The 24123-nt window shown below is 29.1% G+C and overlaps 1 protein-coding gene across 2 annotated transcripts; it reads left to right on the forward strand.

Moving 5' to 3' along the window:
• The first annotated feature begins 12672 nt into the window (after window positions 1-12672).
• LOC107448823 (flap endonuclease 1) lies at window positions 12673-22337 on the forward strand. Of its 2 annotated transcripts, none has more exons than XM_016064174.3 (12): window positions 12673-12884; window positions 13091-13193; window positions 15349-15451; window positions 15539-15602; window positions 15698-15807; window positions 17359-17495; window positions 17817-17883; window positions 20143-20274; window positions 20389-20475; window positions 20694-20758; window positions 20942-21059; window positions 22169-22337. In XM_016064174.3, the coding sequence occupies exons 1-12, from the start codon at window positions 12803-12805 to the stop codon at window positions 22238-22240; spliced, it is 1140 nt and encodes a 379-aa protein (XP_015919660.1). In that variant the 5' UTR covers window positions 12673-12802; the 3' UTR covers window positions 22241-22337. The 2 variants fall into 2 exon arrangements, with proteins under 2 accessions (XP_015919660.1, XP_042894813.1); XM_043038879.2 differs by having other exon boundaries at window positions 12686-12884; window positions 22155-22337.
• Window positions 22338-24123: the final 1786 nt, after the last annotated feature.

A 24123-nucleotide genomic window follows, 5' to 3' on the forward strand; every position in this document is an offset into this window, starting at 1 on the left:
TATTTCTCTTACACGGCACCAAAAAAAAGCCTCATTACAACTCCCCGAATGGCAACGTTAGAAAATCGACCAATGATTGCTGCTATAAATAGCACATGCCAAATCCAGCTCAGGTGGCTCAACATATAGCGCTTTTAAAAACGGAAACAATAACCAGAGTGAGCATTGTCAGGTTGTTCAATTCAGATTCATGCCCTAAAAACATGATAATATTTAATTTAAACTCAATTAGGAATTAATTAGGCTGGCCTTCTCCATGACTATAAATAAGTCACAAGGTCAGACTTTTGAGAAAATCAGTTTAGTATTGACTAAACAAGTTTTTAGTCATGGACAACTTTATGTTGGCCTGTCAAGAGTTAAGTCATTTGACAGCCTTTCAGTAATTGCTCCAAGATGCCAAATCTATAATTGTGTTTTCAAAGAAATTCTAAATGCTTAGTGTTAATTTCTTAGAGCTTTGCAGAAAAAAATGTTTTTTGGAAAAAATTTAATTGAAACTTCTATTGGCAGTAGGCAAGGGGAACTGCCAAAATCAAAACTCCCCGATTAGAAATGCAGCATGGCGACCTCCACGTGGTATTTCTCGGGTAATGCTAACAGCCATGCATTTTAATTTATTGTATGTAAAACATCCTTATTTTGTTCTAAAATGTTATGTACTTTATCACAAATGTTAATTAATATAGAAATTGATTTCAATAATGCTGATCACCAAAAAATATTTCATTTGGCGATAAAACAAATTTTTGTGTTCTTGAAAATGAAAGACTTTTTGAGGGTTATTATCTCACAAGGAAAAGTTAGGGTTTAAAGTTTATATTTTTAAATGATAAAATTTTTTTCTTAAACTTTCTGAATTTCTAGCATTAACTAATTTATTATACACATTTAGTTGAATTTAGGCGAGTAACTGCAATATTCGATAATTTATTTTGCTAATATGTTCCTCATTTAGCCAATGTTTTGATTTTTTCACCATGTACAATCCAGATAGCTAATATACTTTTTTAAAAGCCAATAAGAACATTGATAGAATTCTTCTACATAAGTACAATACTATGTCTTTGATGATAAAATACTATGTCTTTGTGTTAGAACATTGTGTTCATTGGCGAGCGAGCGCAGCGAGCCATGGTTCACGGCGTGAACAACATAGGATTGCGTGGCAATTCTCGGGGGTTGGCGAGCGTTAGCGTTCAGGGGGCGGAGCCTCCTAGTAATTAAAATTAATCCAAGAGTTACTTCTCATGACATTTGAGCAGCACTTTGTCTGACATTTTGTCACTAAATTTAGTATTTCCTCGTGTTACTCAATTCTAAAAGCATCACTCTTAGCTCGACTTAGCATCACTCTTAGCCCTTTGAATGCTTTGTGAACTGGCTAACCAGTCTACAGAGCACTCCTTTTACTTCCCTATATTTATCCTTAACTTTATCCTATAGCTCATTTATTTCTGATTCTATCACACAGATTATTACTGCCAATGGAAAAAGGGTTGCAGAATACAGATTTTTATTTTCAGGGGTCGCAATGAATTCATTTTTTATATTATAGCTTAATTCCTTAGTTTATATTGATTCGTTGTAAAAATTAAAAGACTGAGTATAGAAATTTTTGTTTTCAAAGTAATGCATTAATTTTTCGAATTAATTAATTTATCATAACACGTAAAATTAAATATACTTTGTCTTTGCTTTAAAAAATAATAATAAATGCAGCAGGTTTTCACTCCTGTTGAAAAATTATCTATTTATTTATTTTAAACTGTGTATAAAGTGCCTCCACTCTTAATTTGTAAGTCCCGCAGTGGACTGATCGTTAAGACACGGTTCCCTGCAGATCACCGAAGTCAAGCATCACTGGCTGCGGTCAGTGTGCGAGTGGGTGACCACTTGGATCAATCTGCGTAGGGACCGAGGGTGTGCGGTATTGGTCCTCGTTAAACTGTTCTACCGTAAAATGCTCGACTTCGCGTGCAGGTCGTCGGGCTACCGAAGCGGGGGTGCCATCCCCTCTGCGGAGGATCAAAATTGTGATGGCATGTCTTCGAATCCTCAGGGATGTTTCCCAGACCGTCGCCAATAGCTCAGTGTGCAGCTCTAGTGCGACGTAAATGAACAAATCAATCAATCAATCAAACTTAATTTGTAAATAAATCTTTGAATTACATTTTCTTTTAACATATCTCGGTTTTGAAAATAAAATATTCTGAAGAAAAAGAAATGAAACTGTTTAAAGATTTAAATCTTTTGACACCTTACCTTAACCTTAGATTTTGGAATTTTAATGTTAGTTTAAATTTTCCTCGAAATTTATAATACTTACAAAAAAAAGCAGTTAAAAACTTTTTTTCTCCACTAGTTAACTAGTTTGTCCTATCTATTTTTAGCAAAATGAATGTTCAATGACAGACTTTGGCCCACCCAGGCCGTAGTGTTGGCAGTCCAGTCTATATTTTTGTACAGAATCAAGACTGGATTTAAAAGTAATGGGGTCTGGAGGAAATGGGTATCTTTGGGCTCGTTGATCATAATTAGCTAAAATTAATCATACATTGAGTCATAATGCAAACTCTTAAAAATCTGTATCAGTTAAGCGTGTTAGCCTTAAGGACGGGTCTAGGGGAAAGGGGTAGCAAGAGCAGCCTGCATCGCACCGGGATAGGTGGTGAAAGTGGCCGATTGGCCAAAAAATTGCCCTATATTTTTGGAATCATATAACAACTGATAAAAGACAAAATGAAAGATTAACGAATTTCCCCCTGTGCTTCCTTTATTTTCAGTACATCCACAGAAAACTTTTATCTCACAGCAACCACAAAAAAATAGTAATTTTGAACCCCTTTTCGCATTCCTGCATCTTCCAGATTCTTTGAAGGAAGTTGAAGAATATTCTAAGTTAAAAATATTTTCATGATCTTGTACTAGAACAATTAACTAACAACGTTAGAGAACAAAAGCACACAAGAAAAATAATTATACGTAAATAAATAAGAAAAAAAATATGCTAAGAACAATAGGGTTGAAGGATTTTCGCTGTCTTTTGAACAGGTACGTCAAGGCTTTGGTTCCGTCGTTTCGATCTCCTTGCCATTTCGGGGCCGTTATTTCGTTCCTTCCCTTGTCATTTTTGTTTTTCTTTTAGATATTGAAATTTTAAAAAAAAAAAAAAATTCAAATATGCAAAATATTCCAATGTAATTGTAATAATTCTTATCTCTATTTTATAAATTTTTGGCTGCCAGCATTTAGCCTTCATTTCCTTTTTCACTGCCAGCATTTTCCTTTTTTTTTCTTCCCCCATTTGAAAAGGAATTATTTGAAAAGAGACACCAGATTGCATTATAATGGAATAAAAAATAAAAAGAAACATATTTTTTATTGAAACTTAAAAAAGTTTTTTTGCTATTCCATTAAAAAATTGTGGACAATCTTTCGTAAATATTCTTAATAATTTGATTTTCTAATTCCACACTTAATAATATTTAAATACTTAATAACCATTTAAGATTCCTGTTTTTTTTTTCACTGGAAATAATAAATAAATAATTTAAGAAACTAAAAAATTGTGTATTCCAACCGAAATGACGGGACCAAAATGCCATGGACTGAGTCCTGGTTGGGCTATAAGGCAAGTAAGTAAGCAACAGAGAAAAATGAGTACTAGGAAAATTATTATGTTGGACACAAACACTAAAATTATGTTTCATATTTTTATTTAAAAAACAATAAATGTGCTGTAAACTACACTTTTCTGATTCTTTCTGATTTCTAAATTTAATCTCTCATTAGATGCATCAACATTTTTCCTGTTCTTTTTATAATCGTATAACCTTTGTAATCGAAAAATTAACTACAGAAATTATAAATTACTATTTTTAATTTATCACTTTTTTTTCTTGTACGAATTTTAAAAGAAAGGAGAATTTCGTAAGTATACCAATTAATGTTATACAGATCTTTGTAAAAATTAGGAATTATGCTGGGAAAAATTAAATAATAAGTAATACATAATAAGTAACACAATAATATTAAGTAATAAATATACTTAATAATAAATAATAAGTAATGCATAATAAGTTACTATTACTAATAAGTATCAGATTTATTATGAAATCAAATTTACAAATTAGAATATCGAAACATTCATTCAAATATGTTTCAAAAATCATTAAAAAATATATCTTTCTTTTTCTTTCCAAATAGAAAAATGCAAAATTTATCTTTTCTTTATTGAAAAGTTATGTTTCTAAATTAATAGATTTTAACTGAAAATCAAACTCCATACTTTATATAAGTAAATTTTACCATTGTTTCAGTGATGTATTTAGGGTTTTAATGAGTTCAGGAAGAACATGGAACGAAAAAGAAAAAAAAAACATATTCATTCAGATGTCAAAAAAATCAAATATGCGTCTTTCATTAAAATACATGCATATTTATGCAAGCTTATCTAAACATTTTTGATTCAAAAACATCAAAAATAAATTAAATCCAAAAACAAGATTTATTTCCTAAAAAAAAAAAATTTAAATTGAAAAAAATTATTACAAATTGAAATTGAAGAAAGTATGAAATACCAAATACAAAAAATTTATGAAATAAAAACTAATTTTTTAATATAGTTTAGATTAAATACAGTGAACAACTTAGAAGGAATAATAAAATAATTTCCATTTTTCTTGTGCTTTGAACTAAAATGTATACTTTGTTACTTGATGATATTACAAATTTCACCACGAAAACTTTAGCAATAATGAATAAATTGTGCAACGTATCATTGTCAGTAATATAATTTATATCCTTTTCATACCCATTTTGTAATTTTGAATCTAATTCTGAAAAGTATTAGACAACAACATATTCAAAGCTTTTTTTATTTTTTACTTAATAAGTAATTTCGTAACATTTAGAGGAAAACCAAAAAAAATTCCTGAAATTTCTAGCCACTGCATTATTAAAAAAATTTTTATTTTCAGCCATTTAAGATTTTAGGTTAGATATTAGATTTTCTCCATCCCGGTACTTCTTTTTTTTAAATTTTTATTTATTTTTATTTATTCATAACGAATACTTTATTATAAACACTCATTTTATAGAGCAATATGTTTCGAAAAAAGTTGGATGTAAAAGCTTCGTTCAATTAGATTTTTATTTTATTTTATAACCGTCGTTAAACAGCCGACCCAATTTTATGGATTTACGACTACTAGTGTTAAACTCCGTAGTTTTGTAATTTTGAACCCAATCCAGAAGACAAGGGAACTCCTGGATCGAGTATTGGGAGAAATTTGCCTTTGCGGAGGACTTTTTGATGGAACTAACCCGCATTTGCGTTATATGGAGAGGAAAGACCACGAGAACCTCCTACGGTTAGCCTGACGGCAAGGTGACTCTAACCCATGATCCGTCTACCACTAAGGATATTTCGCATCAGCACTGTGGTCGGTGCAAGCCGGATGCGGAATTCGTAGCGATAGGGATTCGAACCCGGCTCACCTCATTGTAAGGCGAAAGCTCTATCCCCTGAGCCATCGCGGCTCCGTTCAATTCGATTGAAAAAAATAGCGATTGATCACTTTAAGTAGTGCTAAACATTTTTTTTCTTCCAAAATTGTAGTTGTAGTTAATTTACGTCGCACTAGAGCTGCACAATAGGCTATTGCCGACGGTCTGGGAAACATCCCTGAGGATGATCCGAAGACATGCCATCACAATTTTGATCCTCTGCAGAGGGGATGGCATCCCGCTTCGGAAGCCCGACGACCTGTACGCGAATTCGAGCACTTTACGGTAGAACAGTTTAACGAGGACCAATATCGTGCACCCTCGGTCCCTACGCAGACTAATCCAAGTGGTCACCCACCCGCACGCTGACCGTAGCCAGTGATGCTTGACTTCGGTGATCTGCTGGGAACCGTGTCTTAACGATCAGTCCACTGCGGGACAGCAAATTATAAAATTCAGCGTTTAATAATTCTGGATAGAAAATTCAAGACTACGTTTGTCTGAGTTTAGATTTTTGAAAATTATATTATATTATATTATAAGTACTAAGTATATTATAAGTAGTAATAAAAATTGCAAGAAAAATAAAGAAAGAAAATTAACAACACCATTTTGTATCTTAAAAAACATTTTTAATGTCCAGTTTTTTTTCTTTTGAACTTTTATTCTGCGTAAACCAGAAAGAAGTGGTAAGAAAATTTTAGAATCACAAGCATAGAAAAAGTGAACGATGTGTCCGTGACATGATTTTATCCAATATTTTTGCTTTTATTTATTTACTTATTTCCATTTATTTTTTTTAATTTATAATTTTTTTTTCTTCTTCGGCCCTTCTTTTTTGCGTCCACATTCGTGGTCCACAGTATGACATAATTTTTAAAAATATAAATCCTTTGCTACTAAAGAAGGTTTGTAAAGTATTGAATTCACCGAAAACAGGTTTCATTCGAGGTCTTTTAGAGGCCCATCATTTGGGGGCTCAAAACTTTTGTATTGGGAAGTTGTGACTCTGAGAGAAGAATTATAGCCCTGTATAAGAAACACTTTCTACTATAATGGAAAAAAAAATAGACCAAGGTCGTCTTTGTCCGTGCGAATAAAAAATCAACAAACAAAATCGAATTATAGCTGTTAAGAAGAATCAAAAACATAAAAGTATTTTAAAAATCTAATATTTCTCATTATATTTTCGATCGCTTAAATTTTGGAACATTTAGAGACGATTTAACTATTTTAATCAAAAGATTATGACTCTACGTTAAAATATAAGAAAATCATTCATTTACACTTTTTATTAGTAGTATCAAAATAAGCGGCAAAAGAACAATTCATTTTTTTCAGAAAAAATGTCTTTTTATGCCCTGTTGTCAAAAATAAGAAAAGAAAAAAAAACCTTTTAATAGTTGACTTTTGTAATTATACTACTTTAAAACAAATTATAGTTATGTAATGCTCAAAACAACAATGGAATACCGAATCTGAATATCTTCGGTCTTATTTATGTTGAATGCGCAAAATTAAAATCTACTACTCTAACAACTTTTGACGTAGTGATCAGATTTTCATATATTAAAATGCAATCTAAATCGTTATGGAGCTTTCGCCTTCCAATGAGGTGAACCGGGTTCGATCCCGGCGATGGTTGGTTGATACGAATTCCGCATCCGGCTTGCTCTGACCACAGAGCTGACGTGAAATATCCTCAGTGGGAGAGATCATGGGTTAGAGTCCCCTTGCCGTCAGGCTAACCTTGGGAGGTTCTCGTGGTCTTCCTCTCCATGTAACGCAAATGCGGGTTAGTTCCATTAGAAAGTTCTACATTAAGGCAAATTTCTCCCAATACTTGATCCAGGAGTTTCCTTGTCTTCTGGATGGGGTTCAAAATTACAGGGCTGCGGAATTGAACATTAGTAGTCGTAAACCCAAAATCTGGTCGGCTGTTCAAAGACGGTTATAAAGTAAAAATCTAAATGGTTCAAAGGACTAACCTTTAATATGCTAATTAATAATTTAGTGAAAGAAATTTTAAATTATGAGTTTAGATTTTTAAAAAACGCATTCTTCCCCTGAACAAATGTACATTGTTTTCTCATGAAGGATTTAGATTCTTAACTCTCAAAATATAGGCGGTAGTCGCATTCTGGAACTGTTAAACAAATCATGAGAGTCATCAAGAGTTTGCATCCTTTAAAGTTGTTTCCCTTTTTGTGTATTATCGTCACGTCTCTAAAACTATTTAAGCGAATAATATACTTTTTGAACACAATTATAGTACTTATCTATTTAAAGATAATTCAACACGAAAAATTTGTTTTAAAATTTTAAGTATTCATTATAATTTATGTACAATACATGCATTATTCGAAAAAAATTTTAATATTCGAAAAAAAAATTTAAGTAATAAGTTTTGCAAATTTTTACATTATTTTTTTAATTATGTCAACCCAAACTAAACCAAACTAAAAATTTAAGAGTACAACTTTGTTTTGAAATTTCGTTATTCAGAAACTTTTAATCAAATTTCTTTTAAATTTTGTCATATAAAATGATCTAAAAACTCATACACTCCACCATATAATTGAGTGTAAAAATATTTTGATTCTCCTAAATAGTTCCTAACACATGGCAAAATTTCCAAGAGGCGTTAACTTTAAGGGTTCCAAACTTTTGACCACTGTCCTGTATCAACTATGGGGCCATATTTCTCAGATTGTAGCCATACCCCCATATTTTGAAATCATAATAAAAGTGTTCATTCAGAGAAAATACATTTCTGTACCCGATTTTTTAACAAAAAATTTAGTCCTCATAAATTAATTAGCATATTTTAATATTTCAGGTAAGGCTCTCCAATCATTAGGGCATAAAAATCTGATCATTAGATTAAAAGCTATTAAGGTGCACGGTATTTTAACTTTTGAAATGTCTCAAAATATTTTTAGTTAGACTAACAACAGGACTTCCAGATGAACAATCAATATTAATATTGCTTTTCGAATGAAACTATTGTTTTGTCTGGGAGTTCAGGAAAACATGTTAACGTACAATCTGAATAACTTTTGACCTTATCCTCCATTTTTTTGATGACGTAGAAATCAAGACGTAGAAATGCCAAGTACGAGGATGTATGATAGTGGTTCTCGGAAAAGTATTGCACTTGTTGTTGCATTACTTACTTCCTTTTTATAAAGCTCCAAGTAAGATAGAGCCAGAGACGTTTTTTAGCTTCTTATGAATTTTTGTAATTTGCTAATGCCTAACCAGTTCAAACCATTCTATTTCATTGTTATTTTGTTGAAAATAATATGTTATTATTATTTTCATTGCTATTTCACTGTTATTTTAGAACATGAATTTAAATCCCTTATGTCTATTAAAACAGTTTTTCAATGATTTGTTTAGACAAGATGTTCCAAAATTACCACTCTTTATGCATAATTTTAAAATCTTAGCCGAAAATAAATTTATAAAAAGTAGACAGCTTAGGGTCCAAAAATTAATATTTAAGCGAGGGAAGAAAATGCTGTGGAAATCTAACAAATATCTAGTAAAGGCGGATCTGAAAACATCAAAACAGACTCCATGTACGCTTCACAGTTCCCCGGACTAATTAAAAACCTTAGAGGCCTTAAGCTCTTAAAATATTTTGATGCTCCCTAAATGTAATTAAGAATATCATCACAAATAAAAAGAAAATATTTTTCTGAAATAAAATTAAAGTAAGTTTACAAAAATAAACAAATTTATATAACTGCCAAATTTAATGGTTTTTGAAGAGGATATAGTGGAAATCAAAATCTTTCAATTAACTTTTTTAAGAGGTTTTCAACGCTTACCACTTATTTTATGATGTTAGAGCCCAACTAAAACAGTTTTGACAATTCTGGTGCTTTATTTATAAAAAAATATCCTGATCCACAAACTATTTTCTCCCAATTTTAATCCTACCACATAAAACAAAAAATATAGGTGCATCACTTTCTAGAGATGGAGAAAAATTTAAGTTGGTTACAGGAATCCCCCCCCCCTCTCCGACTTTAGAAAGTGATGCGTCTAACGCTTTTTGTTTTAGGAGAGACAAAATAGAATTACCTCATTATTTTTTTGCTCTTTTCAAAAACTTAGAGTTTAAAGTTTTAATTTACATTATTATTTATAATAATTACAATCAATCCACAACATTCAATACATTTAATATGTACAGTTAAACTGAAGTCTTGAATTAATAATAAATTAATTTCATAACTGAAGCAATATATTTCACTTTGATTTCATTCCTGTTTAAATTAACAACTGAAAGCGAGTTTCGTATAAGTGATAGACAACTTTATAAGGCACAAAATGCTTTTATATTGGGCTGTATTGAACTCTAATTTAATTGTAAATTCACAAATAGTCAGAGAAGCAGCTTAACGAAAAAATATCAGTTTTATTTATTTCTATTTTGTTTGCATGATCTGTTGACTGGATCAAAATGATTGTTGATTGCTTGTCAGTCTGACCACAGCGCGGTGAGAGTTTAAACGCAAAATATTTTCAAATGATTGTAATAAGGGACAGAGTACAAAGAAATTTAATTGTAATCAATTAGAAAAGTTGTCTTTCCTTACTCTAATAAATAAATCAGTTTAATTTAAAAAATAAATGTTTCCATCCAATTCTACAGATATGGACCAATTTTTAAATAATTAAAGTAAATTAACCATTAATTTATAGTATTTTTTATTGTTTTAGTTTATTGTTTTTATTTTCTTTTAAATGTATAAATAAGGTTATATTATTTTGAGAAGTTTTATATTGTTTCCAATTAGGATTTTAAGGATGGATTATAAGTGTTTTAATATATTAAGTTAATGCATGTATAAAAATTATTTTAATCACAAAAAATTTAATATATTTAACTGAAACTGGTTAATAATTTTCATTTTAACAGTGCACTGCACTATTCAATATTAAAACTATTTTCTTGTCTGTTTCCTATGCTTTTAATTTAAAGAAAACATATGAATTAAGAATGCGGGACTATTAAAGTAATTTAAAAAGTTATTAAAATATATATTTATTAAAATAAAAAATTATTAAAATGTGAAGTTATTAACATAAAAGCTATTAAATAAAAATTAGAAATTGTCAGCTTGCTAAATTAGTTAACTTTCAGCAACCTTTTTTCAACCAAAAGATTTAACTAATTAATTAATCAAGATCAAAGACTTTAACCAAAGAGGCGTTATCTACGTCAAAAATAATGCTGATGTAAATTTTTTTTTTTTGTCAAAGTTAATTTTGTCAATTAAAAATTTAATCGTGAAAATAATTTTAAAAAAATGCAGCTGATAAATTCAATATTTTTTAACATGAATTTGTTGTTGTTGTTCATTTACGTCGCACTAGAGCTGCACAATGGGCTATTGGCGACGGTCTGAGAAACATCCCTGAGAGTGATCCGAAGACATGCCATCGCAATTTTGATCCTCTGCAGAGGGGATGGCACCCCCGCTTTGGTAGCCCGACGACCTGCACGCGAAGTCGAGCACTTTACGGTAGAACAGTTTAACGAGGACCCATACCGCACACCATCGGTCCCTACGCAGGCTGATCCAAGTGGTTACCCACCCGCACACTGACCGTAGTCAGTGATGCTTGACTTCGGTGATCTGCTGGGAACCGTGTCTTAACGATCAGTCCAATGCGGGATGCAGTTGTGCGCCATAACACAAAGCAAAATGTGAGCACATGTGAAAATGTGAGCACCCTAAATAACTTTTCCTTAAATAATCAGATTTTCTCGTAGTGGGACTCAATATGAATGCTGTTGTAGTTGTTCATTTACGTCGCACTAGAGCTGCACAATGGGCTATTGGCGACGGTCAGGGAAACATCCCTGAGGATGATCCGAAGACATGCCATCACAATTTTGATCCTCTGCAGAGGGGATGGCACCCCCGCTTCGTCAATATGAATGAGTTCATTATAAATGTGTTAATTTATTAATGCAGGTGATGTTTTAATTATACAATAAATTACGAAAAGTTCTATTCGCGATCGCAACACTCGAATACGCCATCTGGGGAGAGACCGGTTTCATGCCTTTAGCCCTTCTCCCTTCCCTTTCCTCCTCTTTTCAGTTGTATATGGATGGGTGGCCTAATGTAAACAATAACAAGCGTCTTTAAACCGGAAGAAATTTAGAAAATTTCCGGTGTATCCCTCCGCTTATGTTATGACTACGAGGCGATGTGTGAACAAGCCTAATATTCTATGCAGTTTTGCTATTGTAATTTGGGTTCAAATCCAAACATAATTGTACCATTCATAAGAGCTTTCAGAAATGTATTGATTCTCAGAGGTCGTAAGGCCAAAAAAAGTTTTGGAAAGTTAATATCTCATTGTGAAAAATTCTTAAGGTTTGCCATGTTTTGTATTTTATCCCTTATTTGGCTACATTTGAATAAAATGTCGCCAAAAATATCTTTAAAAATATCTTTTTAAGTTAGCTTAATTAGAAAATATTCTGACGATTATAATATTAATAATGATTATAATATAAAAGGCTGAAAGAAAGAACTCGGTACATGTGAAATACTGCAAAAGATATGATGCAATAATATGATGGCGCGTTTTTTCCATCTGCGGCGTAAAAATATACCGGAAGCAGTAACCCGGGAGTCTTGCGAGAGCAATTTAACCACTAGCGCCACCACCCTTAGCTTTTCACGATCACCCATCCATACTACGATATTTTCCCTTTTCTTAATATTTTTCCTTTTTATTTAATAAAAATATTTTTTAAAATTTCCACGATACTTTTCTTTAGAACTATGTTTAATGTAGTTTTCAGTTCCATATAGTTTTTCAAGTTAAAAGATTTTAATCTATATGAAAATCAAGAGAGAAACTAACGTGCTTCCTTCCTCTATGACTTTCCACACGCTAATGGGGAAAGCATGTGAAGTGTTGCCATAGGAAAAGAGTTCTGCTCTACGCCACCTGCAGCCCATTTCGATCGCCAATTCTACACCATTTTGATCGCCAATTTTGATGTAGAGTTTTTCGTATCTGTATCCAACTAATCGCATATGCGTTTTCGGCTGCGTAGGTATTCACCAGTATTCACTAAAAATAATCAACACAAGCAGATACAAATGAAGCCATTTTCAAACTTCACTGTAACTGTATTGGATATCTTCCCGCCATAAATTTTGTTTACTAAATTTTAATTTTTTTCAGGCTGTCATTTGAAAGTTAAATTTTAGTTCTATTTCAGCTTATAGATATTTATTAGAATTAAAGGATGGGTATTCAGGGGTTAGCTAAATTAATAGCAGATTGTGCGCCCACATCAATGAAAGAAAATGAGATAAAAAATTATTTTGGTAAATATTTTTACTTAGATTTTAAGTACAAGCTTTATTTACTAAATTTTGTGTTTATGTAATTTTCGTGAATTAATTTTATTTTTTATACATTAACTTTTCAAAATCTCAACGAAGTATATACATAGAATTTTAAATTCTTTTAAAATTTTCAAGTATTATCATATACAATTTTTGTTTTATAGTTTTCATTGCATGTTTTATAGGGCGAAAAATTGCTGTGGATGCATCAATGAGTATTTATCAGTTTTTGATAGCTGTTCGCCAAGAAGCGAATATGTTAACAAATAGTGAAGGAGAAACTACTAGGTCCGTTTTAAACTTATTATTCTTATTTTAACCATAACTTATTTAAACTTATAACTTATTTTATACTTATAATTCTATTCTTAGTATTGTATTAATTAAAAATTATGTTTTGTTAAACTTTAAGGAATGAAAAGTTTAGTTATTGTTAATAAAGAATTCAGCTGAGTATATTTTGTGAGAATTTTATCAATATATCATAAGTCACTTATTGTTAGTTTAGTGGTCAAATACATGAAATTTCCAGTGATGTATCTCTAAATAAAATAAAAAATCTTATTTATTAAGTATTGCATATTGGAGCATGAATCAATGAAATTTCTCATTTCATATTGGTTTTTTCGCTTATTATGTTTGAGAAAAATGTTAAAGAAATTGTTACTTAACCCATACATAGAGATTTCTATATCAGTGCCTATGCCAGGCAGTTGTACATAAGTGACAAAAAAGAAGAAAAAATAGCTGACATGAACTCTCGAAGGGTATATATATAACTTGTAATGACCCTTAGCCTAACCTTTAGAAAAAATTTTTACAATCTCTGCGCATATAAAATCCTTTTGGCTTCTTGTAAGTTGTTGTTCATACAAAGAGGTATTGAAACAAGAATATTCCTTTATAAAAGATGTTTGTGTTCCCTGTGACAGAATTTTTAGGGTTTTCTGTTACATACCTCTTAAATACTAATATATTTCTGCCAGATTCTTTCAAAAATAACAAATATACATGATACTAATTTAAAGTAACAGAAGCATCAACTTGAAGAAAAACTGACACTTTTCAACAACTTTTCAGTTAAAATAAAATAATATAACTTTTTTATTTGAATATATAATTTTTTTTTTTTTTAAATTCTAATGTTATGGCCGATATTGTTGCGTTTTGTCGGGGTGAAAAACATTAATTATTTCCCTTATCGCATTTTGTAAATCATCATATTAAAAGAAAATAATTACAAAATCTTAAAATCTGTAGCAGTAACTACCAAACCTCTTCAAAAAGGGGTTACTAAATGTGTGTTTTCATTTCAAGATTCAGTTTTTGTTATAAATAATATCGTATTAAAAATATCGGATTTTAAAAACTATGTTGAAATCAATAGTAATAATTACAGGGGAGAAAATAGAATGAAAATTTCTGCAGAAAAGAAAACCAAAATTTTTTACTTCCTAAAGGAAAAATTTTTCTGTAAGAACTTGGTAATGTTCTGCTACAATGTCTCCGGGCTGCCACGATTCTGCCTCAGGGTTTGTGTTTAATTTAGAATTTGATTTATTTTTTTAGTTATGTGAACAATCTTTTTTTAATACTACAATACTGTGTTTTGATATCTCCCACATAAATGATATATGTTATGTATTGATATATATGTAATGTATGAAGATAATGCTTATTCATACAAAGATAATACTTTTTGTTACAGATCAGAATTGACTTAGTTTTTAATAATACTGTGTTTTTATATATGTCCCACACAAATGATATGTAATGTTATGTATCAGTATATATGTAATGTATAAGATAATACTCATTTAGTTAAATTTTGTTATGTATAAAAAAGCACAAAATTAATTTAAACAAAAATCATATTCTCTATGATGGGATTGAAAGTTACTTTAAATTTGAATAATAATTATTGCTATAAATAAAACTGCCAACAAATTGCGTTCTGAAGACTAAAATTTCTATATTATTCTTAGAACTGAAAAGTTTAAAAATTACAACATTGTATACCCATCAATTGCATCAAATTTTTCATATCAACTATAGAATTTATTTTAAAGTGGTAGTTAATATTACATTATAATTTAATTATTGGTTTAATAAGTTTGATTTACTATCATTTTGACCAGCATTTTAATATTAAGGTCATATTGTATAATAGTAGTGCCATTTAATGTTAAAGAAATAAAATATCTATATAATTGTTGTTCATTTCGACAAAAAAGAGTATTGAAGAATATGGAACAAATAAAATAAATTTTTTGCAATAATTTTTAATTTTAGATCTAGTTAACTTCAAAGTTAATCATTTGATTTTAAAAGCTTAATAATATGCTTACATTATGTATGAATATCAATGATATTTTTGCTGTGGGAATTAGACTTTGTGTTTTATTTGACTAAGTAAATTCATTTATATTTATTATATTTCTAGCCATCTGGTTGGGTTGTTCTATCGTACCATTCGTATGGTTGATAATGGCATTAAACCTGTTTATGTTTTTGATGGAAAACCTCCTCAAATGAAATCATCTGAGGTAAAAATTCTATTATAATTAAAATTTTGACACCCCATTTTGATTATTGAGGAAGTTTTTGCCAAATGTTTTAATTTATGTTTCCAGCTTGAAAAACGTCAAGAAAGGAGAGAAGAAGCGCAAAAGAATTTAGAAAAAGCTGAAGAAGAAGGTTTATTATATATCTCTACTGCTCCTTCCTTTATTTTTTATGCATATTTCATATAGTTAGTAGTAGTAGCTACTAATAGTGAATTCTTCATATAGGTGTTGCTGAAGACATTAATAAGTTCACTAGAAGGTTGGTTAAAGTTACAAGACAGCATAATGATGAATGCAAAGAGTTATTAAGGCTAATGGGAATCCCTTATGTTGAAGTAAGCTAATCAAAATGTCTGTTTATAAATTTTGATTTGTTTTAAAAAGATATTAAACGGAGTTCACATATTTTATGATTTTGTAATCATGTTCATTTTCTTTTTCATGTTTATATTGGTCTTTTTTTATATTCTTGCTACAATTCAATAATGTTTTGTTACTGTACAAGGTTATTATATTTTTTATTACTTACATAGTGAAACGTGTGTAAGTTTACCACTGATCGTGCATTGTTTTAGTGGTCTACTTATTCATATAAGTTGACCATCTATTTATTCGAACAAGTAAATTGTGTTCATTGAGCACTTTTGGTTCATAGCCACAATGTTTAACTTGTAAAGGAGGGTAAGATTTATTACCATCATTATTATTTTTTTAGATCACGTTATCCTTATATACTTCCAATCAATACCATATATATATTAAACAAAGAGATAAATTGAAACGGTCAATGTAAAGAAGGGGTATGTTACAAAATATGCACTTTCGAGAAAAACTGCGCGAATTGCGGAAGGATTGTTTTAATTACTTTTAAATTGTTGGATTATCTTTAGACAGTTCAGAAAATTTTTCAATATTTGATAATCGGTGATTGATATTCCAAAACCAACAAAAGACTTATTTTCGTAAAAATTTTACATATTCCCTTTTAAAATTGACCGCTTCCATTTATGTTGTTGTTAGATATTTTTGGTTTTTATGTAGATTAATTTTTTCTACCTTTAAATGGCAAAAGTGCAGAGTATAATTATAGCTTTTCATTTTTTTTTAAAGTAAAGAAAGCATGTAAGGGGCATATATTGCTTATACTTCATTAGATAATATTAGCTTGTATAATTTTAAATGCTAAGTAAAAATTTGTTATTAAACTTAATTCAACCATTCTGTTAAGAAGTAAAGAAAATGCTTGAGAAAAAAGAAATTAAATATATTTTCATACATATCAAATATGTATGAAATATTTAATAGTAGTTTTTATTCATGAATTTATTTTTAAAATAATAAAGTGTAGATATTTCATAACACAATTAGAAAACTTAAATAAATAAAAAGAAATTATATAAGTTTGATGTCTTTATATACAGTTTTTCATCAATTATGTATTTAATATCTCGGAGGGAGATAAATGTCGTATTTAAAGTTATTAATGCTATAAATTTAGTAGGAATTTATTAATTAATGTATTTTTTCTTATATAGTCTTTACCAGTAAAAAGGGAAATGATACAGAAAGATGCTATAACTGAATTATTTACAAAATTATATAAATTGTAAAATGAAAAATATTATCATCAATTCTGCTATTATTTAAAAGCTACAAAACCTCCAATTCTCGATATTTATTTCTTTATATTTTAAATTTGAAGAAAAAAAATTGCTTGAGATTAATGAAATCTGATGATTTTTTGCTTACTTCCTCTATGCATGTGCATTATTATCAGTAGCTAATGATTTATTTCATCACAATTTATTATTTAATTGCAAATAGTTTTATTAAAAATTATTTCCTTCTATAACTTGGTTAATTATATTTAACCTAAATTTAAATAGGCCCCTTGTGAAGCTGAAGCACAATGTGCAGCTCTTGTAAAGGCAGGCAAAGTGTATGCAACGGCTACTGAAGATATGGATGCCTTAACTTTTGGCTCTAATGTTCTTCTTAGGCATATGACTTTTAGTGAGGCAAGGTGAGTTTTCAGTTTTATTAGAAATCTTTATAGACCTTATGTTAGTTTGTATGCAATTTTACATGTTATATTGCATTATTTTTAATACAGTCATAAAAATAATGAATATGAATTCAGAAATGTTGCTGCTGATTTTTTCTCAAGTTGTACATATTCTAGTTCAGACTCCAGAGTTAGGAAATTTTTTAAAAATAGATTGCAGATTGGCACCTTTGTGTATCTTCTTCAATAGTTTTTATTGAAATAGTCAACCATTAACAAAATTTGTTTGGTTTATGTTTTTTTATTATTGTTTATTGCATATCTTTTTTTTTTATTTAGGAAAATGCCCATTAAAGAATTTCACCTAAATCATATTTTAGAAGAAACTGGCTTAAATCATGATGAGGTATCTCAATGATAATGTTATAAATTTTTTTGGATCCATTTTCGGCACATTTTAATTGAAATAAGTTCAAAGAATTTTTTTTCTTTTCTTGCTTGTGGTCGTGTGTTAGATATATGTAAACTAGGTTTTGCATTACAATATATTGCACTAATTGAAAACATTGTAGATTAATTGAACGAAGCAACAATCTTATGTAGCTAATGTCCCCCCCCCCCTTCTTAGAATGGAACATTTCACATTTTTGAAGCATTGGTTAAATTGATCGTCAAATTGAAATTAATTTCTTATTCTTTGTTTAACTTTTTTTTAAATCAAATTTGACTGTTATTTTTGGTTTATGCAAAGCCTGAGGCAGAGAAAATAGCATTATCCTATTGCTTCCATAGTAAAATGAGAAAAGTTTATGGATTTTAAGATAAAAAATTGTTTATTTGAAAATAGTTTTTTATGGACAGATAAAGAACTATAAACATGTCCTTCAGGTTTAGATTTTGTAATAAAAGGTAGTGACCTGTATTTAGAATAAAATTGCTAAACTTTTTGTCTCAATAAGATTCTACTAAGTTTAGACAAACAATAAGTTTAGACAAAACAATAAGTTTAGACAAAATGACTGTCCCAGCCATTGTTAAATGTTCAGGTAGTTTGTGAACATCTTTCCAAAAAAAAAAATAATAATAATTGCCAAAATGTCATAGAAGTTTTGACAAACTGTTGTAACTTCTATATATTTATGTTCTACGCTCAATTGCTTTTATTTATGTATGTTTGTTAATAAAGTAAAAAATCTAAAATGTTCAGTTGATAGTACTCCTCCAAAAGGCATTATCTTATTAAAGTAAACAGAGGTTGTATAACCTCAAGGTAAAGGTTATGCCCCATACAAAAATTTTTGAGTTATTGGTAATGTCCATCTCATACTTTTTTATGGCATTATCATTTGTTAGTTAAGTTTCTACGATCACTATATCAGCAATAACAACTTTTTTTTAATGTGACCTTTTTCAATTGTCATAATCCTTTATTCGCTCACTTCTATGATTATTTCATTCTACTAAACCAGAGCTTAGTTTCTGGACTTGTTGCCTTAACTTAAATTCCAAATTATTTAATATTTATAAAAAGAAAATTATAAAATTAGCAGAATTCAGCTCTACCTTTGAGGACTAAACAAAAAAAAAGTTATATTGTTGCTTGGAAAAGGAAAGAAAACTTAAAGTAGAAGTTTAAATGATAAGATAAATATGAAGTTTGAAAGTATTTTGGCATAAGAACTTCCTCACAAGCCGAAAAATCCACTCTAAAATTCTTAATCTATCTCATCGCTATTTTACACATAATTAGATATCATATTCTTATAAGATTAATATTGTTTATAGTTTATTATGGTAATATTTATTAGTATTAATATTATTAGTAGTATAAAAACTATAAGCTTAAGAACCATTAGTTAAAGATATATGTATACACATACAATGAATTATTTTTTAAATTTATAATTACTTTGAACTTAAATTAATATTATTCCTGATGATTTCAAAAATAATACATTTCTTTATGTTTAAAAGATTTTTAAAATTAGTTAATGAAATAATCAGCCATTGAAGATTCATGGCAAAACTGCTCTTTTCTACCAAATGGCAAAATGTCACTAAAACTGTGATGGAACAGTATTTATTATACACATCTCAAACATTTTTTCAAGCATTCATATTTGTCTATATTTAAAAAGTATGAATGAGTTACCATTAAATAGGAGTAGCCACTGTCTTGAATAAGTTTGGAAAAGGTATGTTTTTTATAATAAGCCTATTTATGTTTTGCCCATTCAACCATTAAAGTTGTGCCTTTATCCATGAAAATCTGGTCATTGCATTAAAAGTTAGCAGAGTATCGATTTTTAATTATTTTATGTAGAAAATAGATATTTTTTTATTTCTTTCATTAAAATATTGATAGTGCTACAAGTAGAGAACCANGCTACCTCATCCCCGTACTGACTTAAAGAGTAACCCAGTTTCCATGTAATCCGGTCTACCTACCTTTCTCTCCAGTGCCAACTTAAGGTGGAATGGACTATAGCAGAGTATCGATTTTTAATTATTTTATGTAGAAAATAGATATTTTTTTTATTTCTTTCATTAAAATATTGATTGTGCTACATTTTTTTTAGTTTTAACTATTTTTATAAGTGAAGCTGAAAGCATAAAATAGTTTATTTGCTTTTTTTCCGTACAATTTTTAAATTTGTTATTTTAGTTTATTGATCTCTGTATACTTCTGGGATGTGACTATTGTGAAAGTATCAAAGGCATTGGACCAAAGAAAGCATATGAATATATCAAGAATTATCGATGCATTGAGAAAATCATTGAAAAATTAGATTCTAAGGTATTTTTCAGAACCCAATTAGGTTATCTTGATTTATTTATTTTACTATGTGTAGGTATTTTTTTTATAATTTGTATAATTCAAAACTAAAGTAATATTTTTTCATGCTTACAGAAGTATAAAATTCCAGAGGATTGGTATTATAAAGAGGCCAGAGAATTGTTTAAAAAACCTGAAGTTACTGATGGTGAAAATGTTGAGGTAAATAAATGTTTATTTAAAAATTCTGTAGATATTTTTATATTAATGCGTATTCTTTTCTAATCTTAATATATTTTTTATTGCTACATTAATTTATTAAAAACATGTTTTTTTCTTTAATTTTTTTTCCAATTATTTTTAATTGATCTTTTAATTTCTAATTAACTATCTATTTTTATTGTATAAATTTTAAAATATCAAATACTATTTAATTATAGTTGAAATGGAATGATCCAGATGAGGAAGGTCTCATCAAATTTTTGTGTGGGGAAAAAAATTTTAGGTGAGTTAAAAGGATTAATGTATTGTAATTATATTAACTATGGTATAAAATTTGTCACTTAATATGCATTATGTCAAAATTTCATTAAAAATATTACATTAAATAAAATTTTATGTAATATATCACAAATTATAATGTTTTGTTTGTAAGCGATGCTAATTTAAAACTAATTTCCTCTCTTAGTGAAGACAGGGTAAAAAATGGTGTTAAAAAGCTAATGAAAGGTCGTCACGGAAGTACACAAGGAAGATTAGATAGTTTCTTTACTGTAATCCCAAAGAATAATCCTGTAAAACGAAAGGTATGTCATTATCTATGTTTGTAATTTAAAATAAGGAATATTTAATGTTTCTGTAATATTCTATGAATAAACTCTCATAGATATGAATCTAAAAATTTTACATTCGTAAAAACTAAATTGACATGAAATGACCACCTCGTGTCTCTTGGGGTTCTGCAAATACTTACTAGGGTCTCATCAGTATCATATATACACTCACATGTATGCATACACACACATATATATATATATGTGATGCTATAGAGCTCTGACTGTCTAGGCTGTCATACTTCGTCAAAAATACAAATGACATAATCTTTAGCAATATACTTAAAATAAACTATCAGTCAATAAAACAAAAACAAAAAAAGAAGAAAAGATGCACTAGTATAGTTCTACTGTTCTGTAAAATTAAGGAATAATTCACCAAAAATACTGGCATTAAAAAAAAATTGAGAAATAGTGAAGCCTTTTTGAGTAAAGGAATGAATATAGGAGTTATGCTACAGTATCTATTGTTGTGTTGACCTTTTGTACCTTTTACAGTGTTGCCAATTCACAGGGAAAACCTGGAAAATACAGGGAATTTAAAAATCACCTTCACTAACAGGGAAAATGCGGGGAATTTCGATTTTTTTTCTTTTAAAAAATGGAGACCACTCAAAGCGTAATCTATGGGATATTTAACTATGATATTTCAGCTATACTAAACTATTTCATTTACTATGGCATTATATAAGTATGTTCAGCTGTTTTTCCAGCAATTGAAACTAATAAATATAGTTAGCTCAATATTGCTCACACAAGAGCACAGAATTTGTTGTTTCCTCTTAATATATTGCTTATAATTTGTAGAGGGAAAACAGAGTGAATTTTTTTTCCAGATTTGAGTGGCAACCGTGTTTTATGTACCATAGCTATGTTTATTTTTTACATATAATGGCAGTTGCCCAAAAGTAATAGTTGCTAGCTTTATTTACATACAAATTTGGGCCAATTAGCTACATTTTAAACTTTGACTTACTGAAAGTTTCAATATTATATTAAATAATTTTAAATGTGTCCTCTTCCTCTCAATTTATATATTCATTGCTGCTATTGTTATTTATTGTTGAGATATTATTTTATAGGCTGAAGAAAATGGTTCTGCGAAAAAAGGAAAAGCATCACGTGGCAAAGGATCATATAAAAGAGGAAAATAAGGTTGATTTATGTTAAATAATAAAATGGATCTAATCCTGTACATATTTTTAAAAAATTTGTTTTTGTCTTTCTCATAAAATAAACTTTTAAATGTCACTCAATTGTGTTTTCCTTCTCTGTATGTATTTTTGCCACCCAAATGTGTTTATAAAAAAAACGCAAAAATTTTAGTACTATGTACTATATTTTTCAGAGGAAAAAAAAAACTAATTTTATTATTATTTTAATTTGAGTATTTTATTTTTCTAGATAGTATAAATTTTTAATAATAGATATTAATAATAATTAAATAATATTGTATAATCTTAACCCTTTCGCGACAAGTTTTTTTTTACAGCAGAATAATTTTGGTAGCATAAACTATGAGTAGGGCAGCATTATGTATGGTAGCGCCATCTATGTTCTGTGAATGAAAATACCTTCAAAAATATTGGCATGACTGGTGGGAAAGTCTCCCATTAGACAGGGAAGGGTTTCTGTCCCAAAAGATTTTTTTGAAATTTGCTTGGGACATATGTGTCCCGTTAGGTGCGAAAGGGTTAAAAGATTTTCTAAAAGAGATTGAAGATGTATTTTAAAATATCTTTTGTAAATATATAAAAGCTCTAAATAATTCATTTGTATAATGTTCTGAATAGGGAGGGGGAAAAAACATCTTGACTAGTTAATAAAGTTAAAACCTAATAAGTACAGGGTATCACGCACCTGGAAAGTCATGACTTTAACAAAAAAATTTTTTTTAAAAAATAATGGAGGGTCATAGATCCTCGAAAAATCCTATTTTTAAAAATAATTTCACAGTGTTCCGATATTCCAAATGTCTGAATTTGTAGCAAAATCCCCACTCATAGTCATATTTTATTAAAATATAAAGTGTTTTTATCCTGTTCTTTAAAAATTACGGTTTTCTTTCAAGAAATGAAAGAAAGAACATCATTTCTAGCATGAATTATCTTTTAAACTTTTTATTTTATTTTGTCAATTTAAAATTCTAGTTAAGGCTACATTTACACTTACTTCAAAGAAGAAATGAAACAGCTTTAAATAACTACATATATCTGACAGTATTGAGTTAGTTGCTTTTGTATATTTTTCAGCTATTTTGTTGCTTCAACTCTTTCTTTAGTCTGTTTTTTAAAATTAATAAATGTAAAGATGCAGAGTATAACAGCATTGGTTATACCTATCATTTCAATTAATGTTATTATAATCCTTTTTTATTGTGTTTTTGTGGAGAAAATAGTAACTTAGGTGAGTCACGAAAAATTCTTAGAATTATTCATGAAAAGTCATGGATTTGAAAATCTAAAATGTAGCAGATACCCTGTAAATTAATTAGACCTAATAGATTTAACAGACCTAATAATAAATTTTTAAATATTGAATTAAAATTTAAGATTGGAAGAAACAAACAAAACATATTTTGAGTTAACAGAAACAAAAACATATTTTGAGTTACAAGATCACACAAAAAATGTATACTTTCTTTGAGTTAACATTCCTTTCTAAATAGGTAATGTTAGGCATATTTGACTTAAAATGTGGAAGATAACTATAATCTGAAAAATTAATTCAAGGTTACAAAGCTGATAGAATATTTGAGCCCTCTCACTCTTGTTTTCTCTCTCTGAGTATTTCACTTTATCACTTATTATAACTGCACAAATCGTATATCCAAGCATAATTTGGAAGGAAATATAATTTTATTTATTCTTTGTTGACAGGATAGCTCTTTGTGGGCCAAAACCTTCAGAATTTTCTTCCATTCTATTCTGTTTTCCTCTTTGCCGGAGGGCTCCTGTAGTTGGTCACTCTCTAAATCTAATTTTAAACTTTAATTGTTAATTCTTCAAAATCCTCATTAATTCAATGTAGGCCTACC

This window comes from Parasteatoda tepidariorum, chromosome 1 (genome assembly GCF_043381705.1).
Source record: "Parasteatoda tepidariorum isolate YZ-2023 chromosome 1, CAS_Ptep_4.0, whole genome shotgun sequence".
Taxonomy (NCBI): domain Eukaryota; kingdom Metazoa; phylum Arthropoda; class Arachnida; order Araneae; family Theridiidae; genus Parasteatoda; species Parasteatoda tepidariorum.